This window comes from Canis lupus, chromosome 7 (genome assembly GCF_003254725.2).
Source record: "Canis lupus dingo isolate Sandy chromosome 7, ASM325472v2, whole genome shotgun sequence".
In the NCBI taxonomy this organism is placed as follows: domain Eukaryota; kingdom Metazoa; phylum Chordata; class Mammalia; order Carnivora; family Canidae; genus Canis; species Canis lupus.
Genome location: NC_064249.1, coordinates 78,693,513 through 78,715,689, shown reverse-complemented (window position 1 = coordinate 78,715,689; position 22,177 = coordinate 78,693,513). Strand labels below are relative to the sequence as shown.

Here is a 22,177-nt window from a genome sequence, read left to right as displayed (position 1 = left end):
CCTTCTGGGATTTCTGGAACGGGCTCAGGGTGGAAAGCTTGTAGCCCCTGCTGCTGGGGTCTGGTACACCTGGGAGCCCCTCCTGGGTAATCTCTGAATGCCACCTGCCACCATCACGGCACCCGTGACATGTGCTGGGACGGGGCTGGGGGTCGGCAACACGGTCATTGGGTCTTCAGAAAGGTTAGCTGATGACAGGGAAAGCTAGAGCCTGCAGGTGGGTGGGGAGGAGGAGGACCATTGTCTTTTAAGTCTCACACTCCAGTTTAGGAAGCTGTGCACTCTTGACATGCATGACTGACAAGCCCCTTCACCTTCCCCCTGCCTGCCCTCCCAGCCCCAGGCCACCACCACCCAACCCGGTCCCGCCACATCCTGCTGTGGGTGATCCTGCCCTAGGTCCCCACCTCTGGTGCCCTTTACCTTGCTGGCCTTTAGGATGTTGATCTGCTCTTCATATACTGTGTCTCTGTTTTTCTCCAGAAAACCATCTGAAAGATACTCCACCTGGGGCCCCAGAGGGAAACAGAAACAAGGGTCAAGGGCTTCAGCACAACCTGGCACCTGCTCAGCAACTCAGCACCAAGTCCTGTCCTCTCATCCACAGTGTTTTCTGAGGACTGGTGAGTAGCTGGGAAACCCACAGATGTTTCCATTTATCATGTAAACCCAAGATGTGATCAGGATTCACACAGAGGAAATCGAGTATTTATTTTGTGAGAAAACATTGTTTTTAAAAAGGAGTTCCCAAAAGATAGTGTAAGGCCTCCCTGGGTGCTGAAAAGTCCACCAAATGGGCATTTGCATTTTTAAAAAGATTATTTATTTGAGAGAGAAGAGCCTGTGCGTGTGTGCCTGTGCGTGAAGCAGAGGGAGAGAGAGCATCTCCGACTCCGCAGAGCCCAGCACAGGGCTCTCTCACAGCCCTGACATCAGGCCTGAACTGACACCAAGAGTTGGACGCTTAACAGATGGAGCCACGCAGGCGCCCCTGGAATCTGCCTTCAAGTCTGAGTAATGAGACCCCAGGTGATTTACATGCAGATTGAAAATTGGGACCCGTGGGTCAGGGCTTCCTAAACCAAACAGAAATCCATGTGGGAAAGTTCCGTGTATGCCAGGTCCCGGGGAGGCACCACCCAGAGAGCACCACTGTGTTCTCACGCCTCCCTCCTCCCTCAGGGCACACTCACGACTGTCCTACGTGCTCCTGCCTGAAGCCCCAGGAGAGGGGCGGTAACTGTGTGTCTAGCACAGGCCCGGGTGGCTGCGGCACCCTCCCACTGCCCAGGGCTCTGTCCGCATAGGGACAGCCCCCATGTCACAGGGCGGACGCCCTAACCAAGAGCTTCTAGGTGCCTGAACGTAACAGAACCCCTCCAGCCTTGAACCTCTGCAGGGGGCTCACAGGGCTCCGGGCCACGCACACACTCACCTTATCGGCAAAGTGGATGACAATGAAGGCCGTGTTGGACATGCGGGGTTTCTGGAAGTGCTGGCTGCCAGAGTGCCGGTCATACAGCTTCTGGGCCCAGTTTTGGTCGGTTCCCTTGGGGACCTGTAGGACACATGAGAGGACAGATCTTCTCTCATCTTCTCCTTGAGGAGAGGCAGGCAGAGCACTGTGGGGGGAAGACGGGCTCTGCCAGCATGTGGACCCCACAGGGGCCGGGATCAGTTCTCCAAGTGGGACCGAGCTGAAGAAAGCAGGACTTGGCCATGGCCGCCGTGGACCCACGCCGTAGGGGCTGGCAACAGGGTGTCCGTAGAGGCAAAGAGCCTCTGAGACTGCTGGCTGACAGATGCAGGGGGTTGGAGGGCCCAGGGTGGAGCCTGAGGATGTGCCTGCCCTCCAGTTGGGCCAGGGACCTGAGGGTCACGACCCACCACATCCAGCTCTGGTGCCTGGCCCCACTCACTCAGCCCAAAGCCTGCTGTGGGCAGGCCCACCCTCTGCTCTTCCACCACCACCGTCAGGTGCAGTGCAAGCCTGCTCTCTGCTCCGAAGCCCCTACTCTTGATGTCACCTGGGAGCTCCTCACTGTGAAGCTCTCACACACGCACCAAGGCAGCTCACCGTCGGCTTCTGTGTGTCCTCTTTTCACAACAGAGCATAACACGTTGGGCTCAAACAGGACGCCTCGTTATTTCACTTGGGGTTGGGTTCTGGGCACATTCTGGCCATGACTGAACTAGCCAATGAGCTGCACCGTGCACGTGTCCACCCTCCCCGAACCTAAATCTAGAAGCTTCATGACACCAAGAACCCAAAAGGTGGCCCTTTCCAGTATCTTTAGAGCTGGCTCCAGAAGTGAGTAAGCATGTCGCCTTGTTGCACACAGAACACAGAGTCACCGTCACCCCCATCCAAGCTGTCCAGGATGATGGTAAGTCCTCCATGGGGGTGCCCCCTCCTGTCACCTGCGACGACCACAACACACACCCGTTCCTCATTGACAGGTCACAACCTGGCCCACCACCCTGCATCACTGCACATTTGGACGAGGCAAGGATTGAAGGTGACCCTCCCCCCAGCCACTTAGAAAGGGTTTTGTTTGGTAAACTAATGAAATCTGGGGCATAAAAAAAAGTGCCTACACTCTCGAAAACAAATTTCCTGGATAGTAAATGAGCCAACAAGACTTCTCTCAGTTGTCAACTTAGCATGAGTGTTGCTGAATATCCAGTGCTGAGCACCGTTGATGTAGGAAGACTCCTTCTTGACAGAGGCTATTAATTGTGTGCAGCGGACAAAATACACCGGGTTCAGCACTTTTACATATGCTGTTTTATATTTGTCTTTGAGCATTCTGTGTTTAGAAACAACAGGTACAGGACCGTGGGGTCTGCGCCAGGCAGGGCTGCTGGAGGAGGAAAGGTGGGACCGTGAGGACCAGAGGCACCCGGGTCAACACAGGTGCCAGCAGCCAAATCATCTCGTTGGGACGATGAGAGATTGGACTTCTGCCAGTAGCCCCCGCAGCCTTGTGTCTAGCATTCAGGCTGGCGGGCACCGTGAGCAAAGCCGGACAACGGTATTATGTGTATTTCCTGACGACGGCGTCATTCATTCATGAGACACAGACAGAGCACAAGCAGGGGGAGGGCGGGGAGGAGCAGCAGACCCTGTGCGGGCAGGGAGCCCGACACAGGGCTCAACCCCAGGACCCCAGGATCACACCCTGAGCTGAAGGCAGACACTGACCCACTGAGCCACCCAGCACCCCAAGGGCATCTTTTCCTAACCACCCCCCGCCCCATGGACAGTAAGGCCCAGCGGGAATTAACAGTCAAGATTCCCAGATAATACTCACAGCTAATGCCCATAACACCTATCGTCAGTTTTCTATAATTTTTTTAATTGATTTTATTTGAGTGAAAGAGTGAGCACAAGCAGGGAGAGCAGCAGGAGATGGAGAAGCAGGCGACCCACAGAGCCCAATGGGGGACTCAAACCTAGGACCTTGGGATTGTGACCAGAGCTGTGACCCTGAGCCCCCCCCCAGGCACCCAGGTCTTTATCTGTTTATTTATCAACTCATTTAATTTTCACAATAATCCTATTAGCCGGGCACAATGTCTGTACAACTCTACAGATGAGGAAACGGAGACAGAGGTTGGGTAACCTGCCCAAGGTCACACCACTGAGCCGTAGCAGAGCTGGGGTTCACACCGGGACAGGCTGGCACCAGGGCGTACACTCCCTGCTTCCGGGCTTGCTGGCCTGACAACAGAGATTTAGAAGCAGCCAGCAGGACAGGCTTGGATGGAATGCACGTATCCCCAAAAGAGCTTCCATGCAAGCCCAGGGGAAGGAGGGCCAGTCCTGCATCTTGATAAGATCTGGGCTGTGGTAGCCGTGACTCTGGGATATGCTGAGTCAGGTCCTTAAAAACAAATACTGCACATGGCTTCATGCAAGTGGTCTTGCTCTCCTTCTCAACGTCCAGAGGAGCCTGGTCCTAGCTCTGTCCTCAGCTACACGGGAACCGTCCCTCAAGACCCTGGTCCCTCTGGCTGCACTTCGGGCCAAGGTCACCTCAAAAAGCGTAGGTTTGGGTCCATATGAAACATGCCGAATAGGCCCATGTTTAAATACAGTAAATAGATGAGAGGCTGCCCAAGACTGTGGGGGAGGGGGAGTGACCACTAATGGGCCCTGCGACCCCTGACCCGTGACCTTGGCTCCACACTCAACAGACTGCCAACCAGGGGTCCTACACTTTAAATGAGGGCATTTAATGGTATGTTCCATAAAGCTGCTAAAAATATGTCCATGCCTAATTTTACTCGCTTATAAAATTTTTTTTAAAAAATGGAGAGAAAAGAGTGAGTCCTTGCAACTCCTCCTCCCAACAGCCTGTGGACAAGCCCAGGGGCACCAGGGGCACAGTTGTGCACTCCCTGCCCTCCTGGCTGCAACCCTAATGCCTGCTCCAGGAGGCTTCCACCTGCACAAACACCCCTGACCTGTGTGCTCAGCACAACAGCCTGTCTGTGGGGCCCTTCCCCACACCTGGAGGAGAGACCATGTGGCACCCCTGCTGCCCCATCAGGTCCACTGGTCATTCAGCATCACCCAGTATTACGGCCAGAGAAGGGCCATCATGATTCACTAGGAGAGGGCACCTGGTGGATGCGGACACTGTGCCTGGGCCAAGCAGGGGGCTGCCCTCCAAGCCTCCCCTCCTCCCTCGGACGGCCTCTGACCTTGGCCGGTGAATCCGTCCACTCTGCTACTTCCCTTCCCTGTTGGCAGGGCAGCCACCCCCCACCCCCCCCCGCCCCTGTCTTGCAACCTTCTCCAGCATCTAAGCTGTTCCTTCTGGCACGGGACGTGAACCCTCCTTCACAGGGAAGCAGACTTGCCAATCAGCAGGAAACCTCACTCCTGCTTCACCTCCAGAAGCCTCCCTGGCCCTAGAACCTGCTCTGGGAAGGAGCGATGCTCTTCACCCACGGCCTGTGCACTCACTGCCTCCCTCCTGGGGTCACGTCCCCCAGGGCCTATGCACTCAACTGCCAGGCCTCCTGCTCCCTCACAGCTGGGTCTGCTATGGGGTTGAGGGTCTCATTTGTCCCCTTTTTGCCCCCCCTCCATCTCCCCACCAAGTCCTAAAAGCTAGGCTGCTGCCTGGACAGCTGCCTGACCACTCCTCTCACCCAAGGCCTGCTCCCAACACTGGTCCCAGAGCTCCTCTGCATCCCCCCCTGGAAGGCAGGAGGATGTATCCCTCTCTTTGCTCAGTCTCTCCCCTCAGCCTCCACACACAGCTGGGAAACCCCAAGAGATCGCTCATGCCCTGTCACAGCCCTCCTGTCCCCAGGCCCCACCCTCCTCTGAGGCTTCAGGGTCAGTCCCCACACCCCCTGTGGACAGGGCTCCCATCCAATGGCTCCTGCTTTCCCACTTCACCAGCCACCACGTGGGTCTGGACAAGTTGGACCTTTCACGTTCTTCCAACGTGACAGTCCCCTCGCCCCCAGGAGTGCCCTTCTTCCCACTTTTGTGCTGGAAATGCCATTTGAGGGATGCTTCTCCTCACAGCAGGATCTCCTCAGTCACATCCTCCTGGGCCTTCCCACCTGCCTGAGGCCACAGAGGTGCTGCTGAATGGCAGGGTCTCAGGTACGCAGGGCCCCGGGGGCGTAGGGCAGGTGAGCGGGCAGCAGGGCAGTGGGATGCTTTCCCTCCACAGGGGGGTGGCTTACGGAGGGCTGTCCTCCCCTCCTCCCCTCTACTCAGGCCCCAGGCCCTGCTCACCCAGGGCAGAGCCTGCCCCCTGGCCCCTGCCTCAGGACCACCCTGGGGTTCCCCAACACCCCCGTCTGACAGCATCTTTACTCACAAGCATGGTTCCCAGGGGTCAAGGCGTCACTTTCAGCAAACTCGTGCTGATGCCAACATGTCGCTGGAGAGCAAGCACGTGGCGACCTCTGCTGTCTCATCTGCCCCCACTAGCTGGTTCCCCAGGAGGCAGCACTCAGCTAATGCAGGGAGGGCAGGATGCCCGGCCTGACCCTGGCCTGTGTCGCACAGCCCCCAGCGAGCCCCTGCAGCACACGCCTGTCCTGCCCCAGGGCCCCACCAAGGGGTCATGGGGTGCTCAGGGGTGGACTGCACAGCCCCAACTGCAGCTCTGAGACCCAGATGGCTGTTCCATGAGTCCCCATCTCGGGCCCTGGGGAGCCACCTGGTGATGTTGAGCCTTCCACCCCGGCCACCCTGTCCCTACAGTCCTCATGACGTCCCAGCCCCGGCTCTGCCTGTCGCTCTATCTTCCCAGGACAAGTTCCCAGTTCCTCTGTGACACCATGAGTCTAACCCTTCATCCTGTCACACACGGTCATAAGATCTAAGTCCTCACGGTGCAATATTCTCACCCTGCAGTGTGTGAGGACAGCAGAGGCACGGCCGTGGTCTGAGGCAGCTCGATGGCCCCAAGGCAGTCCCAAGGGGCACTGTGTCGCCTGGCTGTGGCCAGCTCGGGGAACATGCTCCCCTGCCCAGGCTCACTTCCTACATGTGCGGCAAGGCCCCCTGCGCATGTAGCCAGGCTCCCTGCAGTGCGAGTCCCCCAGGGCAGCAACCGGACGGTGTGTGAGGCCCTGAGTCCTGACGCAGGGGACACCTGCAGCTCCACCAGCTGCCGGCTGGTAGCAGCTGCACCAGGCTGCACCAACTCTCTCTATCGCCTGGAGCACTTAGACCTGGGGTTTCAAGTGCTCCTCAAGCAGGTGCTCACCTTGCCCGCCCTGCTCCACCTTCACCTACAGCCACCCTGAGTTTCAACACATCCACCTGGAGTAGCACAGCCCCTGCGGCACCAGCCTGACCAGCAGGGAATCCAAGCTCTGCCCACACATGCCCCTTCCCAGAGCCTCCACACAGTGGCCACCCCATCCCCCGGTTCTGTTCAGCAGTCACTCTGTGGCCCTTGGACCCTCCACCAGCCTCCCCAGGACCCAGAGCACCAGGCCTGCCCACAGCCCCTCCAGCCGCAACCCACCATCCGGGCCCAGCTACTCAGCAATCCCGTCCCTGTTCATCCTCACAGCCCATGGGTACTTCCTGGGGTCTCAGGGCCCACAGGGGGCGGGAGTTTGCAGCAGATGCCGTCTTGGGCTGAAATCACCTCTTTCATGAGCCTAATGCAGACAGAAGCCTCCATGGACATGAAGATGAGGCTCATCTGCATGCAGTTAGCTTTTCTAAAGTGAAGCCAACTCCAATGGGGATGCCCCAGGAGGCTTGCCCCCAGCAGAAGGCAGCACTGGGAACACCCAAGGCTGCAAAGCATGGGGCTCCGGCAACGTCACCCACCCAACTGTTGGAAATGGTTTGCAGCTTGGGCCTCCCCATGACCACTGTGCTTCTCTGCCGAGGCCCCACCTGCCCCTGCCTACTCCCAGCCCCACCATGCAGTCTCCCCTCGCTGCCTGGCCCTCCAGCCTCCACACAGCAGACTGAGGTCCCTGCACCTGCATTCCTACCCATCTGACTTGACTTCTCGGGACACGTTCCCTTGGGGAGTGGCACCTCTCAGCCTCTCAAACCATAAGCCCAAGTAAACCCACCCCAAGCAATCCTGGATCATCTAAGGCAGAATAAATCATTAAACATCAATTAGGCAGCTGCCTGCATTGGGGTGGGGTGGGGAGAACCTTCATCCTGAAGCATCAGGTGGTTTCTAGAAAGTGTGTGTACACAAGGAGGAGATCCTACACTCCGGGGCTCAACATCACGGTGTTTCAACGAAGAGTGATGTGGAGCAGTCCAAGAGGAACCACCTGCTTCACGTGCACCTCAGAGCCTCTTCACCTTCATCACTGGGGAGGGGACAGGAGAGCTGGATCCTGGGGCGCAAGGCTAGCTCAGAGGCCTGGGGTGGACACAGGACATGGGGTCGCCTTCAGGCTTGGGATGTGGGATGGGAGGAGGTGGTTACTGACAGGAGCACATACAACAGTGGGAGACAGGAACAGGGTCCCTCTGAGCCATCAACAGGAGCAGCTGGCAGGGTATGCTGAATCCAGGGAGTGAGTGAGTGGTGAACACAGGGTAGGGGTGCCTGGGGGGCAGGGAGGACACTCAAGAGTTAGGGCCATGACTTTGGTCATTTAGCCAGTGGCACTCCAGGCAGGGACAGGGTCCTACCACCTGTACTGCTACCGCAGAGGCTGAACAAGCCTCTGCACACCTGCCACACTGAGGAACAGGCCCGACCTGGAGGGACTCAGGCAAAGCCCACAGCATTGAAGAAATGCTAAACTCATCAAGAATGAAGGCGCACACGCTGTGGATTTCAGCACATTTCCCTTTACCTTCTTTCTACAGTTCGATTTCCACTTCTTTTCCTGATCAAAGACAATGGATGTAGGAGCACCCTCCTGGAGGAGAAAACCACCTCCTCTAACCACCAAGCCACACTCACCCCTTTACAGGCAGGATGTGAGAGGCCACAGAGACAGGCAACTGAGTCTTTTCCTTTCAATAGCAACAGTCCTGTGATTTCTACACCTTTCTGACAAGGGCTTCCACTGTTGGAGGAATACAACTGCCCTCTTATCTCATCAGCAACCACCAAACTGGGCAAAATTCTGAAGGTCATTAGATCCAATCCCTACTAGTTCCCAGAGTAGGAAACCAAAGGCCCAAGAAGTTAGGTGATCAATGAAACACAGATCTGATGGGGCCCCTGGGGGGCTCAGTGACTGAGTGTCTGCCTTTGGTTCAGGTTGTGATCCTGGAGTACCAGGATCGAGTCCCACATCGGGCTCCCTGCAAGGAGACTGCTTCTCCCTCTGCCTGTGTCTCTGCCTCTCTCTGCATCTCTCATGAAAAAATAAATAAAATCTTTTAAAAATAAATAGAAATAAATCCCAGATTCTCCTGCCCCACATTTCCAAGGCTGCCTGGCTCTCCCCACACTGGCAATCCAGGACAGTCCTGTCCTACAAAATAGAATCCATAAACACCTAGATGGGGGAATCTACGGACATCATCTGCCCCCAAGCCGTGCAGCTCAATCCCACATAATGCATGTGGCATGACAAACACGCCCCTGGGCTGTTGACCCACACCCTCTGGGGAGCCCGTCTAGATGTTGGGGTCTCTGTCTTAGCACCTAGGATATCCAGCTTGCCCCATCCACACAACCATGTTGTGCCAATCCACACCATCCAGTCTCTGCCTAGAGAGGTACACATTCACCAACAGTTACCTTCTAGCATGTGGAAAGGATGCCATAGTGTCTCTCAGCCAACAAAAGGTAGGCTAATTAATTGTAAATGAAATTCCAGATTTGAGACCTCACACGTTCCTTTGCAACATGGTTGCCCCTGCCCCCCCCCCAACCCTGGGGCATGACTGATACAATGCTTTACCTTACACTCTTCATCCAGCAGGTCCAAGATGCCTAGCTTTGCTTCTATGAGGTCAATACAGGGCTGGTTATCATAAAAGTCAATCAAGGTCCAAGGGATCTCCTCCTTCATATATTCCTCTTGCTCTAGTTTGAATACATGCTAGGATAAGAGGTGAAAGGTCAAAGTTAGTGAACTGCAGGCACATCCTGATGTTCATCACTCCTGAGGTTCAACCACATGAGCCTGGAGTCCTAGAGAAGGGTGTCCACCCATGAGAAAGGGTGGGTATGGGCACTAAGTCACAGGCAGAACTGCAGAAAAAGAGAGCTCAGTTAGGTGATCCCCATCCCCGTGTGGACACGTCTCTAGAATATTCTAGTAATCAACTGGCTTGCAATCGGGCAAATACCCCAGAAGCCCAGGATGAAAAGGTGTGGGAGTCATAGCCAAGGGGAGGTTCACTGACCCTCTCAGCCCAGCCACCCCACTCAGACATCCTCCCCAGCAGCAGGTAATGCCTTCCTAAAGCCAGGGCACCCTCTATAAACTCCGAGAAGGTTAGGGCTGAGCTAGAGCCTGCTGACCCCGGATGGAAGAGAGGTCCCTCAGCTGCTGCTTCCAGGGAGGGAGGAGTTCCCCCCCCACCCCCCTCACACGTTCCGGGAGCCAGGTCCTACCGAGTTGAACTGCTGCTGCAGCTTCTCGTTCGCATAGTTGATACAGAACTGCTCAAAGCTGTTGACCTCAAATGTCTCAAACCTGCAGAAGGGAGAGAGGACAAGGGTATTCCTCTTACCAAATGAACCTCTGAGACTTTCAACAAGGTCACTCTCATCTCCTCTCCCCCCCAACCAGCTCCATCCTCAACCCCAGCACAGATGTCCCTCATGAGCCAGGGAGGGGTACACTCTGCGCAGAGAGGGTACCTTTTCCTAGTCATGCACAGGGCCCGTGCAGGCTGGCAATATGCCTCCCCACAACATAAATGAATCACAATCCAACCAATCTCCTATTATAGGCCATTTTAGCTCTTTCCCTGACGTTTAGCTGCTCCGAATGCTATAGCAAACAAACATACAGCTCTGAATTCACGATTCTCTGTAGGACGCTATCACCCTAGCAGAATCACTCTATCAGAATATAGCCTCTTAAAGGTAGAAGAAAATTAACTTCCAGAGAGGTGGAACCGTTTTCTGTTATCACCCCACACCCATCCCAGCCTCCACAGATCTGTTTGTCCTAATACTGGGTAAGGTGTTTTGTTTTTCTAAATCTTTTTCATGAAGTTCACGTTCACAATTTTTTTTTAATTCACACACAATTAAATGACAACCAGATGTGCAGCTCAGAAATCAGCAAGAGGGTAGAGAACAACTGATTTGGGGGAAAGTGTGCAAGACCACAGGCAGGAAGACAGTAAGGCAGTTATTACTGCAGTAAGAATCCCAGGAAGACCAAGCAAGGCAGGATGTAAGTTGGTGGTGACCGAGTCATGGAGAGGACCAAAACACACTAGGGGAGGGGAAGATGAGACGGCGTCAAGGAGTCACGGGAGCATGAAGGCAAGATTCACCCACACAGCTGGATGGACGTGGTAAAGTTCACCAGGTCAGATGATTTACAAGTGAGTGGGGCCACCTTGTACACTGGGCAATGTCATCATGTTGAGGCAGTGGAGGGGCAGAAACGCAGGAGGAAGGGGAGTCTTTTTTTCCCTCACGCCACTGGCTGAATGAGCACCTGACCCAGCGCTCAGCCCCAACAGCTTCATGAGCTCTCACTTGTGCCCACAGCAATTCTCTTCTATAAGTGCAAGAAGCTAAGGTTCGGGGAGACTACACAATCTGTTCCAAATCAGAGTCAGTATGTGGAAGAGCCAGTCTGTGAACCCAGACAGTAATTTCTGGGGCCACATTCTTAATTTAAGAAAAGTGTCATTAAGAAAAGGAGGAAAAGACTGGGAAAGAGCAGCAGACAAGGCTACTTCCCCATACAGCAGCAGGAATATCAACAAAGGACCCGGGGCTGGGGGGTGCATAGGCTTCAATCTCCCCCTAACCCTAAATTTTTATCCTGTCATTCTTCAGTACAGACAACTAAATTTTCTCAATCTTAGATAAAATTATGCTCATCTTCCCCAATAGGTCCTCCCTAATTACCAGTCCCAAGTAAAGATGTTGGAGCTGCAGGCTGATGGTGTTGGACAGGTAGCCCTCAATACAGAACAAATGCATCAGACAACCAAAAGGACTATGTCAGTGCCCAGAAGACATCAGGCCTCCCCTACCTCTCATGCCCACCTTCCCCCACCCCCCACCCCCATCAAGGTAGACGACCTGGGGATGTGGAGAGTCATTTTGAGATCAAAGGAGTCGACTGGAGACACCATACTAAAAAACAGCCTTTGGTCATGCCCACATAGGAGAAAAAATTGTAAGTTAATAAAAAAAGATAAAAGATGCAAAGTCCAGGCAGGAGCTGCACTCTAGGCCATGCAGGAGGGGGGAATAGTGCCTGCCAGTTATCATCCTACATTGGGTCCCCAGTCCCGGTGATGGTCCTATACATGGAGTTATGTCCTTTAGATACTCATTTCCTCCCCCATCTCCACCTTACCCCAAAATACGATGCTGACACCAGCAAACCCCCAGAAGAAACTTAATAGCGAGTGGGTATACTTTCAAGGCTGGGCTGAGCTTCCCAGATAGAGGATTTAAGTATCTCTCTCGCTTGTCATTTTTTAAAGGTTTATGTTGGTAGCACTCCACCAAGAACATTCTCATTAATTTGAGATGGCCTAAAATTAGCTCATAATATCCCTATTTCTAAGATATGATCTGGTGACAATTCCTCTGCCATCTAGTGTAATTACTACAATGCCCACTGAAGGGCCAGGGATGAAGGAGGGGTTTGGGTGGCCTGGAAAACATAGAGAAGATAACAGACCTCAAAAGGCACAGCCAGGGAGATAGAATTCTATTATAGAGAAGTGGCCCTATCTCTAGTAATTCTCCCCATCAACAGAGATGATATTTTAAAACAAACACAATGGATCAATTTATAGTTCACAATTTTAAACTGTCACAAAGAAATTTATGTACTGGAGGGAATTGGGTTTTTCTTGTCAAATCAACGCTGAGAATGTTTAGACCAAAATCCTTGGGTGGGAGGAAGGTCAAAACACAGAGTAAAACTTGATGCTGAGACCCAAGACCTGTATTCGTGGTATATTCACTTTCCTCCTATCCCCCCAAACGTAGAAAAGCACAGAATTTCCTTCTTTATCCTTCCACTCCAATCTCAGGGTATGTTAAGGAGCACAAGTGTCTCTAAAAAATAAGGTAGTGTCTGTTAGAAAGTGAAACTGCAATGAAAAGAGGTCAACCAGGCCTCTGAGTTAATTATTAACCTCCACAAACCTCTCACCAGTCTCACCAGAGCAGAGGCCAAGCAAGGCTTTGAAGGCGGGGAAACAGATCTTCCCCTGGAGCATGGCTCAGAGGAACCCAACTTCTTAGCTCAGTCTCGCCTCTTTTACCAAGACTACACTCTACCTTTCCACCAAAGGTCAAATGACAAGATATGGGTGGCAGGTTGGATAGAGAGGGTAGGCTCCCAGCGAATGATGGTTAAAGTCAGACAAGTCTCGTCAAAGTCCCTTTTCCTCCTGAAGTCCACGAAACCTCACGAGGGCATCTTGTGTGGTCTGTTCACGAGGCAAACCCTTCCAATCTCCTTACTAAATAATCCTGGGATGCTGGAGGCACCCTAGAATGGCAGGACTTGAACCCTGCTCCTGTGCTTCTCTGGGCCTGGATGCCCTCATGCAGGACCTGGCCTTCAGAGAGAGCACAGTCCTCTTCCAGAGGGCCTAAGTCCATTTCCTTAATGGTGTGCTCCAGTTCCTGGCTCCTCTTTGTCCTGGGAACCCTGGCATGAGACAGAAAAATACCCACCATCCAGAAATCCTCCCCCAGCCCATCAGGCATCTGTTTCAAGAACTGCAAGGGCTGCCAAAGAGCTATCAGGAGGATCACGGAAACCCGGTACACAAAACCTCCCACGGAACAGAGATTTGATGTGTTATAGGACTTTAACAGCAGGTGAGCTCACAGGTGTGATGGACAGAAAGAACTGGGACTTTATCTGAACTTTAAGAGTATATGTGGGTATCTGGCTCCCACCACTCTCCCAGGAGCTATGTCAGAAAAATTCTGGAAGGTTGAGATGGACTTCAGGGCAATCTGAGTTCCACGGCTTTCCCAGGAGTGAGTTCCCTGGCTCTCCCAGAATCGCTCAGAAATCCCAGGGCGAACCCAATAGGTTCAGAGATCTGCTGGATCTGAGAATACAGAGGCCAGCCATGCATGTTTGCCCTGAAGAAGACATGAGCAGGGATCATCCGGGCTACCCAAGTTCACAGGCACACTGTTCACAGGCTGGAAGGTAAATGTCACTGACTTCCCTCCTCTCCGTTCACCACAAAAACCTTTTCATACTGGTCAAAGAGGAGAGCTGGGTAGTCTTCTCTGAATAACTAAATTGGAGCTGTAAAAATAAATCTATTTTGGAGTGTGAGACCAAGAAAACCAAATAATTTCCACTAAAATGAAGGCAAATAGTGGGCCTGAGAAGTTTACTTAAAACGTATCATTAAAGGCAACCTATGTAATAGTAGGAAATAGCTGCAAATCCTGTTTCTGTTAAGGAGTTAATATTCTGTTCAGGAGTTAATATACAAAGAACTCTTAAAATTCAACAAAAAGCAAATAAGTCCAAAAAATGTGTCAAGGACTTCAACATTTCTCTAAAGAGGATGCATGGTCAAGAAGCATGTGAAAAATGATCAACCCTGATCATTAGAGGAACACAAATCCAAACCACAATGAGAGATTACCTCATTCCTATTAGGATAGCTACGACCAGAAAAAAACAAAATCCCCACAAGAGGTGTTGTCAAGGATGTGCACCCCCGTGCCCTGTTGCTAGGAATGCGAAACGGTGCAGTCACTATGGACACCAGTCTGCAGGTTCCTCAAAAACTTAAGAAGAATCCCACAATCCCATTTCGGGGTGTATGTTGAAAAGGATTAAAAGAAGAAGTATTTGCACAGTCTTGTTGATTGTTGCATTGTTCATCGCAGCCCAGAGGTCAAAGAAACACAAACACCCGTGAGCAGAGGAGTGGGTAAGACGTTGGAGCATTACTCAGCATTCAAAATGGAAAGAAATTCAGTCACAGGATACAGCGTGGATGAGCCTTGAGGATGTGGTGCTAAGTGACACAAGCCGGTCACAGAAAGACAAATGTGATAGGATTTCACCATGTAGGTATCCAGGCACTTCCACGGTGGAGGATGGTGGCTGCCAGGGGCCGGTGGGAGGGGAGTGGGGGTGCTCTGCAGGTAGAGAGTCTCAGTTCTCCAACACGATGAGTTCTGGGTCCTGCCACACAACACCACGGTCACCACGGTATACTTCCTACTGCTGGGGTGCTAAGTTCTGTGTTAGGAGCTTGTCTAGCTACAGTTTAAAAAAAGATTATGAAAAAGGAAACCTATCGTTAAAAAGCCCTGACTAGAGTTGGATGCAGTTTAAGGCCAGGAACCACTACAAGACACAGGAAATAACGTGAGGGCTGAGGACAGAGAATCCCAGCAAACCTCGCTCCCTGCCTCCTGGGGCCTGCCCGTGCCTCCCTCCCCCCTGCTTCTCCACATCAGGCGCCAACCTGCACCCCATCATGCGCCCTGTGTCCCATGAGCCAACTGGCCACAGCCAAAGCCCCTGCCACCGTGGCAGGTCCAAGGCTCAAGTCACAGACAAATGAACACCTTTTCCCCAAATTGAAGCCATCTATCTCTTGCCTCGAGGAGCCAGAGGAATGAAGGATGATGATTACCATTCATCAAGCCTGGCAGGCAAATGTTGGTTAATATAACATGAAAAGGAAACCCGGCCTCGAGGAGCCGGCCTCTGTCCTATTAACTTCCATCCCTGCCCGGTGAGAAACGCCCGCAGGCAGCATCATAGATCCTTGGTCGAGGAGGAGAGCTGGTCCCAGGCTGGCCAAGTTACTCGACGGGTGTGGCTCGCTTTGCACTTTTCGGGGGTCTGAGGTTGGGGAGCACGTTGTAGGGGATCCATCCTCCTGCCAGGACACGGTGTCGGGACACAGGACAGCCTGGGGCACTGGCCTCTCAGCAGGGCTCACTGTAGTTGCAGTGGAAGCAGCCATGCCCCATGTCACGTGTTATTTAGGGGTTCGCAGCATTCTCGACCGCCGACTGCCCGTCAGAACATCATCCTAAGGGGAGACACGGACGCAGACTGCTGGTCCACGCGCTGTTTGCTTACGTACAAGGAAGTGAGTATCCGCCCTGGCTGCTGATTCTGCAGCAACATTTCAAACAATCACAGAAAATTCTGGGGTGGCTCACCCACCCTGCAGAACTCTTTTCAGTTGTTTCTAGAAGGAGCTGGCTTGACTGGTGAGACAAACTCCCTGAATAGGGGCTGGAGTTCATCTTGGGACAGTTAACCCACCAATTACTAATTATTGTCTGATTGTCAGGGACAGGCTGGCAATTCCACCCTCATTTGCTGGCTCAGAGCATTTGCAACCTGATTAAGAGCGAGGTGGGACCCCCCCCCCCCTGCCGGGTGGCTCAGTGGTTGAGCGTCTGCCTTCAGCTCAGGGCAAGATCCTGGAGACCCAGGATTAAGTCCCACATCCGGCTCCCTGCATGGAGCCTGCTTCTCCCTCTGCCTGTGTCTCTACCTCTCTCTCTCCGTGTCTCTCATGAATAAACTCAGAAAAAAAAAAAATTTTTTTTTTAAAAGAGGGAGGTAATTCCTTATTCCTTTCTTCTTAATGAATGGGGTTTAATGTATTCAGAAGCACATCCCCACCATCCTTCCCATTCTTTCTCGCTTCCACATGCCACCCTTTTTGCTCACAGATGACAAGAAATACAACAATCAAAAACTTCAGGGTCATCCCAAGGGCATCATCTGATGTACCAAATATCCCCGTCCGAGGGCTGAGAAACAGGGAGACCATGGAGAGATGGTCTCCCTCCAGTGTTTGGTGGTCAGGGATTTTGGGTAGAAAAATAAAAAAAAATAAAAATAATAAAAAAAAATAGTGCTGGAGTTTTCTGACACCATGGAGGATGAACCACTCCCTCGAATCCCTTCCCAGAGTTACATAGCGTCAACGTAGGAATCAGTTGGGAACGGGGGTTGCGGGGGGGTTGGATAAGACAAGTGGAAGAATATCAAGTGTGACGTCTGTCCCAGATAAAGGAGCGACAGCCACAATAAGAAAAAGATCTGGTGGTTTTCTGGAAGGTGCCTCAAGTCCAAAAGAAAGGAGACAAAGATACCAGGATCACAAAAGGGGCAGGACAACAAATAGCTCAACGCAAGGTCAGCACAGACTTCCACCAAACATTGTCATTTTCTTCCAGATGAAGAAATGTCGTCACTGACCCAACAGATCAGAAACGGTACCTCTAGGTCCAAGTGACTTGCTTTCCGTGGTGAGGATTTTGGTCTTAACCTCCTAAGAGCTCATTACTTACCCACTGGCCAGAAAACAGAGCCTAGGCCAGTGCAAATGTATACAGCAATTTCTCGACTCCAACTGTTGAGGAGCATGCTCATGCACAATCAGGGCAAGTCTCTAAGTGCTTTCTTGGCAGCAGATGGCCCAAGCCCACCTGTTAACCCAGAACCTACCCCATATCTCACTGTCCATCCTGACTTCTGCCTATAAGGCCTGAATGAGTCACTGCATTGAGCACATGGAGAATGTGCCATTCGACCTCTGCCAGAGAACTATGCAGTGCTCTGCAAATAGGACCACTTTGTGGTAAAGTCTGAAAAGGGAAATTAGATCCTAAGAAAGAACAAGGATTTAAAAAAAGAGGAGACCACATTGTGTGTATGAAGGAAGCACAGATGGTGGGAGACTCCTCAAGTCTGCTCATCCGTGGCCCCACAGTGGGACACTGCCCTCACTAGAGAGCTGTCGGCTGGCCTCAGAGGAAGCCAGGGCCGCTCCACGAGGAGAGGCCACACACAGGGCAGGGCTCTCAGGATCCCTACCTCACCACAGCCAAGTCTACCCAAACCACAGGCCAGCCCTCACTGAGATCCCTCTCTTCCCTCTGGGCAGCAACAGGACCTGAGAGGGAACAGACTCAACCAGGAAAAGCAAATGGCAAATATAAACACAAAATGCCAGCTTGCATGACATCTCCAGACCCCACAGCACGATCCCCCCACCCATGAGCAGAGCCTTTCAGCGCGGATGCCCAGGAAGAGGCACCCCAAGAAGCCACGGTGCCCTGAGTGGGGAAGGGAGGTGTTGGTGATCGGCAGAGGTGAGGACCAATTAGCAGCTCGGAAGTCATGGAACCTTCCGTGCTACTCACAGCAGTGAGCCTACCTGTTAGGTTTCCCTGATCAGAAACTCAATTAGCTTCTTGCCCGGGTACATTAAGGGAATCGGGTCAAAGGCTGCAGCTTGAGTTTCTCTGGGTCTTACTGCAGAAGGGAACACTACAGGTCAGTTTTGAGGGGAACCCAAAACCCTGAAAATACTTGCAACAGAACAACAGAATTACGGCCCACCAGGAGCATGTCCCAGGGTACACATGCTGTTTTCCGCTCCCTGCAGAACCACCAGGGGGCTCAGCACAAAGGAGGCCATCAACTGGCCTGAGCACGGTTACCCCGGTACAGCCCTGAAGCTTCCCGGAGAAGATGCAGCCTCCCACTTCTGGCCCTTGGGTGATGCTCCACTGTGTGCTCACCTGCTAGGAGGTTCCTCCTTCACACTCGCTTTCTCCTACTGTCTCGACAATACTCCTGGTTCCCAAAGGTGCCTCCTCCACCTCCCCTTTTTTACTCCTTCCCTTTGAAAGCTCCAGTTCGAACCCTACCTTCCACAGCAAGCTTTCCCTGACGGTGCCAACAAGCTTGCCCTCTCTGGCCTCGAGACTCATCTGACACTAAGTGCCCAAGTCCTCAAACAGACTCTGCTATAATTTCTTCTGTTGCCTTTTGTATTACAGAGCTCGCGTGTGTGACTTAATTCTTCAGCAGGAGGCCTTTGCAATGCCAGAAATCAAGTTTCCTTCTTCTGTGTCCTCCACACCATGCACCATGGGTTTGATCTGAAACCCAAGAGTGAGTGAGAGCAGAGACGTAACTAGGATGCCTTATCTTTGCACAGGGAGGTGGCGCCTTCTAGGAGATCCTCTCCACTAGAGTCTCAGCATAAGGTAGGTCCCAGCTCACCATCCCACTAGCAGTAGTTTCCACTAGAGCACCCTATTCTTATGACTCTGCACTTCCATGGCTCTGAGTTTCTATTTTAAGACAGAAGCCATGACTTCTATGATATAAAGGCCCAGGATGATTCAATCTATTATTAGCTTAAAGAGGGCAAGACATTGATCGTAAAGGATTGTAAGGGAGGTTGCAAACCAGGAGACCTATTTCAAAAAAACTCTAGAAGGATCTAGAAAGAACCTCAGAGAGACGGTGGCTCAACACTTCATTTTAGGCTACAGAAACAAAAGACCAGAAAGCGACTACGATCTGTGGAGAGTCATCCACCGAGCTGGTGACAGCAGTGAGTTAGAACCCCTGTCTCTTGACACCTAGTCAGGTCGACTTACTGTTGTGCCATGCTGCCTCTCTCCGTAAAATATGCTGTTATAAATAACAGTTCTTGCCATTAGGCTATTATTCTGAAAAGAAGAGAAGCCTCAAACATGGCCACACATGTCTTACAGCACTGGACAAAATCATGGTATTACAATAACCATCTTGATGGGTAATATGGTGAGTGGAGTCAAATGGTAGATTTGAACAAAACAGCTGAGACACAAAGCCTGAAATTGAGTTCAGAGCAGCTCCGGGCCAATGCTAGGCAAGACCCTTCCTTCTCCAGGCTTGCTTCCCAGGTGGAAAGAAGGGTGCATAGAGGGCTCCTCAATGGAGGAGCTACTGGGGTTCTGATGGGAGCCATTCTCCTCTGGAACTTCCATATTGTATGACACCTTGTGTCCCTTACCTCAGGCCACTAGATTCCCGTAGAGACCCCAATCCCTGTGACAACCATATAACGGTCCCACAGTTCACACTCTGGTTGAGAGGAGGGGAGCTTGGGAAGCTCGCCAAGGCACCTGCCAGCTCTGAAATGCTAGCAGGGAGACACAACTATCAGGTGGCATGAAAGGAGGCTGAGCGCAGGCCTACCCGTATATGTCCAGGACACCGATGAAGGAGTGTTGCTTGAGAGGGGTGTACAGGGCCTTGTTGATGTGCTCTACAATCCAGCTGAACAGCTGGGCATAGATGTGCTTGGCCAGGGCGTTGCGTGCATTGACCACCTGCTGCAGGGACATAGTCTTGACATAGGTCTCTGAGGTGGTGACCAGCTTGCGATGGCAGAGCCAGTGCTCCATCTGACTGTGCTCCACCCCCAGCAGGCGGCAGAAGCTGTTCAAGTGTTCATCCTGGGGCTGGAAGAGACACGGGAGATGGTCTGAGGCAGGGAGCAGAGGGCAAGCCCACCACCGTACCCTCCCCTAGGGGCAGGAGCCCACCCAGCACCCCGGAATCGCAACATCCCCAGGGCAGCTCTGGAAGGTTCTCACACTCACGCACCACATGGAGGGGTAAACTTATCATACCACATTATCGGGGCTTTAAAAAACAAATGCTTCCCAACTTTTCCTATGCCGCCTCCACTGCCAGCTGGTGGCTAAGGCACAGGCTGGAGAGGTTTCCCTGAGTGAAGGGAGCAGGGTGAGAATGGACAACTTAGAGATGGATAAATCCATGAAGAGTAAGGGGCCAGAAGGCAGCAATAATCGTACAAATCACACATGCAGAATCAATCCGTGTACAGTTCCCACCTGCAGGGTCCCACATGCAGGGCTTAGCCCACAGCCCAGGAAGTCCTTCCACACGAGCGTTACCCTTGACCAGCAATCAGTCTAACAGCTGTATGTTTGTTTGCTTTTTTTAAAATTTTTATTTATTTAAGATAGTCACACACACAGAGAGAGAGAGGCAGAGACACAGGCAGAGGGAGAAGCAGGCTCAATGCACCGGGAGCCCGACGTGGGACTTGATCCCGGGTCTCCAGGATCGCGCCCTGGGCCAAAGGCAGGCGCTAAACTGCTGCGCCACCCAGGGATCCCCTGTATGTTTGGTTTTTTTAAAAAAAGATTTCAACAAGAGCAAGAGTGCAAGAGTGCCAGCAGCTGGGAGGGCAGAGAGAGAGAGAAGCAGGCTCTCCACACAGGGCTCGATCCCAAGACATGAATCCCAGGATCATGACCTGAGCCAAGGGCAGATGCCCAACCAACTGAGCCACCCAGGAGCCCCCAGCTGTAGGCTGTGAAATGAGCTCAGAACCGAGCCAAGCAAACATCCTTCCCATGCTGATGCCGCAGTGTTGGAAGCTTTGACTTTCTTGCTCCTCGGCCTCGGTGACATTAAGGAGCATATAGTTAGTGTCACATTCTTGAAGCCCCTGCTGCTTGGGGAAAGCAGCCAATCGATATGAAAAGCTAGGACCAACAGCAAGGATACAGAACAGACCTGGACTTGAGAAAAGCCACTTGGAACATTCTAGCTGGCACCACCACCCACCCTCCAGAGCTGGAGGGACAGCTAGGAATCCTTCCAGCGAAGCCCCTTCTCTGGGAGGTAAGCAGCACTGTCCCAGGGAGGTCCCTGGGCACCTTCTGCTCAGTGGATCTGAGCTCCACCCTCAGCTCCTGCCATCTGCTTCTTGGGTCCCTGGTAAGCACATCACCCACAAGTCTTGTCTCCATTTAACCCACACATGTAAGCCAGATACTCCTTGTTAGTTGTTCAGGGCACCCCACCAAAACTCCGTCCTTCACTCCCTCACCTACCCCCCCCTCGAAAGCAGGGAACCCCACCACCAGCCTGTCACACTGCTTATTAACTCTCAGGCAACAGGGGACTATTTAGAACATGATGTGCCTTAAATGCCTGGCCCTAAATTGCTTGTGGGACTCATTTTCTGATGAGGCCGTCTTGTAGGGTTTAAATGAGAGCATAAACGTTCTAGGAAAATTAACGCACATAACTACCATTTCCCCTTTAACGCCACTCCCCAGGCTTTTTTATAGATATTTAAAATCCATCTACCCGAAACAAATATAATTACAACATAACAGAATGTCAGAGTAGGAAAGAACCTCCCAGCAAGGCCAGGGTTCTTCCACAGTGTGGTCTGTGGAGCCATAGTTAGGAAGCACGTTAATTGGCCTTACCTAACAAAAGGGGCACTTGACGACCCAGGTTAGACCTGACTGAGCTGGTTTGTTCACGGGCCCTGAAAGCACCAAGAGGCATATTGTATGCAGCATTTCCTGAACTTCACTGACCAAAGAACCCTTACCTTCTTAAGAAATTGCCTAGGGCTGTGGTTCCCAGGAAAATTTGTGGGAATCATCATTCTAACCCAACCCCACTTATTTTTCAGAGGAAGAAAATGAGAAAGAGCGAGGCAGCTCTGACAGAGGCCCAGAGCTCCTAATTTAGCTGGGGGAAGACATTCAACTTGGGCTCAGCAGGTGGGGCCACCATAGCCACTTCCTCAGACCCATGGCATTTCGGTCTCTGGGCAGCAGCCAGCACCTGCCTGCTCTTCCCCCAAAGAGAAGTCACGTGTAGTACCGTTAGACATCTGGGGACTGCTCAGCAGGCAACAGCTGCAGAGATGACAAGAGTCCAACCTCTTAGTCTG

At 52.4% G+C, this 22,177-nt stretch overlaps 1 protein-coding gene across 2 annotated transcripts in view; it reads right to left on the bottom strand.

Annotated features, from left to right (window-relative positions):
- MYO5B (myosin VB) overlaps nucleotides 1-22,177 on the bottom strand; it is a 334,661-nt gene that overhangs the window by 92,207 nt on the left and 220,277 nt on the right. For both annotated transcript variants that reach the window (XM_025429624.3, XM_049111936.1), the window contains exons 10-14: nucleotides 19,645-19,910; nucleotides 10,047-10,128; nucleotides 9,388-9,528; nucleotides 1,436-1,558; nucleotides 424-507 (exon numbers count right to left, since the gene is read on the bottom strand). In XM_025429624.3, coding sequence (XP_025285409.1) covers nucleotides 424-507; nucleotides 1,436-1,558; nucleotides 9,388-9,528; nucleotides 10,047-10,128; nucleotides 19,645-19,910 — 696 coding nt within the window. The remainder of the gene's footprint in view (nucleotides 1-423; nucleotides 508-1,435; nucleotides 1,559-9,387; nucleotides 9,529-10,046; nucleotides 10,129-19,644; nucleotides 19,911-22,177) is intronic.